This window comes from Eretmochelys imbricata, chromosome 22, assembly GCF_965152235.1.
Source record: "Eretmochelys imbricata isolate rEreImb1 chromosome 22, rEreImb1.hap1, whole genome shotgun sequence".
Lineage (NCBI taxonomy): Eukaryota > Metazoa > Chordata > Testudines > Cheloniidae > Eretmochelys > Eretmochelys imbricata.
In genome coordinates this window covers 8,769,993-8,776,615 of record NC_135593.1, presented here as the reverse complement: position 1 = coordinate 8,776,615, position 6,623 = coordinate 8,769,993, and the positions used below count along the sequence as shown (strand labels likewise).

Genomic DNA, 6,623 nt, shown 5'->3' with positions numbered 1-6,623 from the left:
TTCTATTACTGACTCTCTATGGGACATCACTTCACCATCTCTGTGCCGCAGTTTCCCCATCTGTAAAACAAGAGCGATGATACAGACCCTGCCAGCAGGGCGCACTGAGGCGAGGCGTAATTCACTAATGCACTTCAGGCTGTAAATTGAAACCACTGGAATGGGTTTCTGGCTTGCATGTGGGCTTGGTTTGACAGAGATGGGGACGGGGAACGGGAATTGAAACAAGGGGTGCTTGTGGGGTGTGTGGCCAGGTACCGCTCTAGCTACTTTAGTGTTTGTGGGATTTTTACACCACGTGGGCTTGTGTCTTTCCTTTGGCTGCCGCAGATGTAGCACTGTTGATTATTATTTGCTAGTAAAAGCCACCCCAAGTCCCCACGATGTGTTAGTGGCTGCATGAGCAGAGACCGTGTTTTGAATTGGAGCAGTATTTTCTGTGCTTCTGCTTCCCTTTCACTAGATGGCACTGAGAAAAGCCTCTCCCTGCTGCTTTGGGCCTTTCCCTTTCCCCTTTCGCTGGCATTTCCTTGGCAGAGGCAGATCCGGCAGCTCTCAGACAACAGCCGTGAGCCACCAGCCCCAGGTCCATTTCCTGGCAGGAGAGGGGCCAGCAGCAGGCAGGGGAGCAGCTGCTGAGCCAGCCACAGATGCCAAGCAGAGCTGGGAGAGAGCAAAGGAGCCAAGCACCAGCAATGCCTGGCAATGCAGCACTCAGACAAACCCGTGACGTATTCCAGCGAGCACCCAGTTAAGGCCCTGTGGGTGGCAGCAGGATTTGAAAGCCCACTGGCTTGGCAGGGGGGTTATAGGGAAAGTTGGGGTGCAGATGGGGGGGGGGCGCTAGAGTCATTCTGCCCCTGTGATCTGAAAAGCAGGAAGCTTTTCACCCAGTCGTAGTTTTTAAAGCAACACTTTGTCGCCCCAAGAGCTGGTGGTTTTAAAGGGGGCTGGTTGGCCTGGCTGGTTTGTTCTTACCTGGGGCTGTGACAAAGGGAGAGGCAAAGGTGCCTTTGCAAAGAGCCTCCTCGCTTGCAATCAGTGGCTCTGCGGGGCTGTCTGGGTGCTAGGGTTTGGCAGTCAGTGGAGAGTGGTTTGCATTTGCCTTTCCTGTGTCCCAGCTGGTTGGATGTGATATTTACAAAGGGCTGATCAACCTGGGCCGGGGAAATCTGCTTTCAGACTTGCAATCCCAGCACCAAGCTCCCCGGTTCTTTCAATGGAAAACCAGAGGATGCTAAAGACACAGGAGCCCTGCGCTAGCCTCGGCAGCGGACTGAGCGAGCTGGTAGGGAACAGGAAGCTGATGGTTTTGGGGGCCCTGTTAGCCTGGTTATTAGTCGTCCACTTGCTGGTTAACATCTGGCTGCTTTGCCTCCTCTCCGGCTTGCTGGCGGTGTTGGGGGGATGGCTGGGTTCCCAGGCCATCATCAGCACCTGCACCCGGCTCCACTTGGAACGGTTCATCCTGCTGGAGAGCTGCCCACAGAGCCCCGAGGCGGAGAGGCAGCTGGACGAGGAGATTGACCGCATGATCCAGAAGATCATCCGGGACTTTGTGTCCTCGTGGTACCGGACAGTTAGCAGCGAGCAGGGCTTTGAGGACGAGGTGAGGAAGGCCATGACAGGCCTGGCCCTAGAGCTCAAAAGGAGGATGGCACTGGTGGACAAGCAAGCCTTGACCCATAAGATTCTCTTGCTTTGTGGCTGCCACCTGCAAAGCTACATGAAAGCAAGGGAGAGCACGGAGGCTGCAAGGAGCCCGGCGGGACCGGCTCAGCTGGCACACCAGCTCTGGCGAGCGTACGGTGAGCTTTCTGCCCCGCACCCAGCCGTCCAGAGCCCAGCCATGGAAGTGAACTACGCCCGGAGCATTGTGGACGTGTTGCTCCGGGTGCTGGTGCCCAAGCCTCACCTGGAAACTAGGACTGGGCACTTCGTGGTGGTGGAGCTGGTCACCTGCAATGTTCTTCTGCCTATGATCAAGAAGATGTCTGATCCTGACTGGATCAACCTGTTACTAATTGGGATTTTCTCCAAGATGGGCAGCAAAGGGGAAAGGAGAAGGGGAAAGGGGGAGGAGCCTCTTTTGGCCACCGCCCCCTGCCAGCCCGCAGTGCCGAATTCTTTGCCACTGAAAGTTGTGGCACCATCTCCAAGGCCTTCGGAGCTCCCCAGTTACGATGTGGTGGACAGTCTGGAGTGCAACCCTCAAGAGGGGGAAGAGAGGAAGGACCTGTCGAGCGGGGAGCCTGGTGCTGATGTTGATGGTAGGAAAGCAGGGAGCACGCCCGTGCGCTACCCCCAGCCAGATACTCTGGGCTCTCTCTTCCTGTGTGAGGACTCAGAGCTGGAATCCCCTATGTCTGACCTCGGCAAGGACTCGGATTCTGTGGTGCTCTTGTCCACAGAGGAATTCCTCACCGACACGTTCCAGGATTCCTTTGCGGGGCTGGAGGGGCCGGACGGCCTGGACCAAGAGGACGGTGTGGGTGCCAAGGATGGGTACCTGGAGGAGAGCACTGCCTCTAGCTCTGAAACGAGCGTCCTCCCCTCTGCGTTGGGCCAGTGCCCCGACATACAAATCGACCCCGCAGTGGAGAAGGAGGAAAGCTTGGCATCTGTCACCGTCCTGCTGGCCGATCCAGAGAAGCCTTTCTCGAGGCGACCGTCCTTTCTGGAGAACCCAGCAAAGAGTCCCCTGGACCCCAGTCAGTCGCCTCTCCCACTCTACTCCTCCCATACCTTCAGCTTTGAGCCACTCAGTAGCCCTGACAGCCCAGTCGTCATCCAGAACCTGCGGATAACTGGAACCATCACTGCCCGGGAGCACAGCGGGACCGGGTTCCATCCCTACACACTCTACACGGTCAAGGTGATACAGTCACTCCTCTCCTCTGTTCTTGTTGTGGGGTGGGCATGCAGGAACGCTAATGCTCCGGAAGAGAGGATCCACAAGCTGTTTTAGGCAAAGCTCATTGCCCCCTCCTCTGGGAGCTTTGCCCATAGCAGGGCAGGTTGATTTAAATCTGTGATTTCAATGACCAACTGGAAAGCCTCGATTTGAAATCCTCAATTTCAGTCAACTTTTCCATTTGTACTTCAGTTCTTTTCTAAAGAAAGATGTATTCTCCTTGGCTGATATAATCATAAAAACATGTTGATTTACAACTAAATAGAGCCTTTACATGAGATTTGGTACCTAGGAAGGTACACTGTAACTAGCTATATTTATTTAAGCAACTATATAGCTTAATATTTTCAGTCTTTTATTAATTGTACATTTTTTTTAGTATGGAAGAAAATGGTGAATAATATATTGCTTATTTACCACTATTGTGCCATATTTGTCAAGCTTGACCTCACAAAGTAGATGTTTTCCCCCTGATTCTTTCTTTTTATAGAAAAGAATCCTTTAATTCAAAGGTTTTGATAGGGGTTCATGGATTCAGCATATTCATTATTTGTTCAAATGTTTTAAGAGATTATAATAAGTTTAGGCCTTAACCTATTTTGTATTAAATTCAGATTCCATTTGAAATAGGTTTATTTTTAAAAAGAAAAAGGTATTCTAATTTTAAATAACAAAATCAAATCCCGTTTAAATTATTAAAAGAAAAAAATCCTCCATTTTTATCCACCCTGGTGTGGGCCCGGTGGTTAGAGTGAGAGATTGAGAGTGGGGATTCCTGGGTCCCATCCCCTGGCCCACGGAAGGATCTTTGTCCCTGAGGTGTGTCTGGTCTCCACAGGTTAATGACTGACTAATGGTCTGCCCTCTTCCTCCCCAGTATGAGACAGCACTGGAGAGTGAGAACGCCAACAGCCTCCAGCAGGTGGCCTACCACACCGTGAACCGGCGCTACCGCGAGTTCCTGAACCTGCAGACCAGGCTGGAGGAGAAACCTGAGCTGCGGAAATTCGTTAAAAGTCAGCACTCAAGCTGGCTCGCTGTAAAAGCCCTAGCAGCCTTCCCAATCTCCCCGCCCCTCCTTGCCACCCCTGCATGGCGCTGCTTGGCTAAATATAATGGGTGCCCCTGGTGAGCGTCCATAGGCCAGCACACGGTGGGTTAGCAGGAGGCTAGGATGACCTCGGTATTCCCCCTGCCTCTCTCTGAACTTCATCTGAGTTCCCAAGTGCCCCCTTCTGGCCACAATGGGATATATCCTGCCTCCCCTTCCCCCGATGCAATCAGCTATTCTCCCTGCTGTAGGAGCCTCTGCAGCGCTGCCCAGTCCATCCCCTCCCTGCTGTGCACTGTGATGCACAGTGGTGGAGAGGGGTGTGGTCCAGCCAGCAACCCTGGGCTAGCTCCCCCAGGATGTGAGGGGGCTCTCAGAGTGCTGGGCGGGAGCTGGTCACCCCATCCTGATTGCTGATGGGTGGGTGCTTCAAGGAGCATCACTATAGGTTCCAGGGGCAAACCCTACCCATGTAGGCCAGGCCAGATGGTGACTGGTTTCAAGTCTGAGGTACTCTTCAAATGTCTGTCAATACAAGATGTGAAGATAGGTGCTGAGCACGTACAGCTCCCGGGAAGTTCAGGGAGAGCCGGGGTCGCTCCACACCTCTGATGGTCAGGCCACTGGTCTATGGCAGAGGTGACCAACATGCAGGGCAAGCACCAAATATGGCTCAACTGAGTGTAGCTCGTGGCTTCCCTAATCCAAATCACTGCCGGGGGACTCAAACCACAAGCAATTCAAGGAGTGTCCATGTCTGGTAACTGGTGCACATCAAGGTGCAGAGCAGGGTTGGCTGATAGATTCCTCCTAAGGTCTTAACATAGCTGTTGCTACAGCCCAGGTTGGGATGTCCCTTTCCTAACGTAATGGGGGGCCCTTGACTAAGCAGTGGAGAGCTGGTCAGACAACAGAATTTCCATACCATAGGACCCTCTGGTTTTGAGAATTATTTTCATTCTGATTTTGGAATGAAAAGTCTCGGTTTTGAAATCTCCTGCACCCTAGAAAGTCCATTGTTTGGATATTGTTGAAACATTGTAATATAACTTATTACAGATAATAACATTTATATATATAATACATAATGCATGTATAATATAATAAAATAAAATTAATATTCAAAACATCTAAACAATGAAATGAAATGAGACAGTCAAAATGATTACTTTCAATGCTTTTTTCCTTTGAAAATTTACCCAAAATTGACATGTTTCCACAGAAAGTTTTGATTTTGATGAAACTTCATTTGCCAGTGGAAAACTGTTCCACTCAGTGTTTCAACCAGTGCTACTGCCATGCATTCAAGTTCTCTCAGGTTGTCTATTATCTCTTAACCAACGCCTCCAGTCCTTTGGCATTACAGAGTCCTGTGTATTAAAAGAGTTGGGATGAAAACTCTGTATATATTTGAGGCCAGATCCTTTCACCCTAGTTCATGCAGAGCATTAACTTACTCTGCCATTGGCCTATGGATGTAGTAAGTTACTCCTCACCACGAGTCAGGATTCAACCCTTTATTAACAGTACTGATGTGTCTTATTTTTACTTATGCGTGTGTTTTATTTTGAAGATGTCAAAGGTCCAAAGAAACTTTTCCCTGATCTTCCATTCGGAAACATGGATAGTGACAAGGTGGAAGCCAGAAAAAGTCTCCTGGAATCGTTCTTGAAGGTGAGATGTTCTCTCAGGTCCCTATCATTAAACAGACTCAGCAGCCTCTTCCTTATGCGTGTGATCTGGTTGTGCAGGTTTCTTCTGCGTGAATGAACAGAGCAGAGTAGTGATGGACTGGTTAGAGCAAGGGACTGGGAGCCAGGCTTCCTGGGCTTTTATCCTGGCTTTGCCACTTGTGTATGTGACCACTTGTGCAAGTCAAACGTTCAGAAATGGCCTCTAATTTTTTGGGGGTGGGGGATGGAGGCAACAAGAGAAGCCTTGGACCTGCTTTTTCCCCCTACTGATTCTAAATAATCCATGCAATGCATGACTTTGCCCTGTTGCATTTTATGGAGGAGGGAAGAAATTCAGGGGTGGATATCTCAACAAATACCCTGTTGGGGTGTGGAGCATTTTCCCTGGGAGTGGTAGAAGTCCAGTCTCTTGGAACATCTGGGGACTATAGCATAAAAGACAATCTGGTCCTGATCACGAGGAGAGGTGGACAACGGGGTTTACCAGGTCTCCTCTGTCTCTGGTTTTTATGAGTAGGGTAGGGAGATGAGAATCCAACTCTGTGTTTTCCTTTGCAGCAACTGTGCAGCATTCCCGAGATTGCCAATAGTGAGCAGGTGCAGGAGTTCCTCGCCCTGAACACAGACGCCAGGATCGCGTTTGTCAAGAAACCCTTTGTGGTCTCCAGAATAGACAAGGTACCTTCATGCCCCTGTGTAGCCGCCATCTGCTGAGCTCCATTTGTGTGAACACTCTCATCCTAACGCATTAAAATACTTTCTCCTTCTAGGCTTTTGTCTGCCTGTTATTATTTACTAGCATCTAGAGGCCCCAGCTGAGCTCTGGGGCCCCATTGTACTAGGTGTACTGTACATACACCTACTTAGACATTCCCTGCTCCAAAGAGCTTACAATCTACATGGCCACAGAAGTGGAGGAATGAAGTATTATAATCCCCCTTTCATAGCTGGGGGAAACCAAGGC

At 50.2% G+C, this 6,623-nt stretch overlaps 1 protein-coding gene across 3 annotated transcripts in view; it reads left to right on the top strand.

The window, feature by feature from the left end:
• Nucleotides 1-560: 560 nt before the first annotated feature.
• SNX19 (sorting nexin 19) overlaps nt 561-6,623 on the top strand; it is an 83,806-nt gene continuing 77,743 nt past the window's right edge. For 2 of the 3 annotated variants that reach the window (XM_077839851.1, XM_077839849.1), the window contains exons 1-4: nt 872-2,875; nt 3,792-3,930; nt 5,539-5,639; nt 6,218-6,337. In XM_077839851.1, coding sequence (XP_077695977.1) covers nt 1,220-2,875; nt 3,792-3,930; nt 5,539-5,639; nt 6,218-6,337 — 2,016 coding nt within the window. In that variant the 5' untranslated portion in view covers nt 872-1,219. Of the gene's footprint in view, nt 751-871; nt 2,876-3,791; nt 3,931-5,538; nt 5,640-6,217; nt 6,338-6,623 lie in introns of those variants that run through there. The other variant, XM_077839850.1, reaches the window with a different exon arrangement.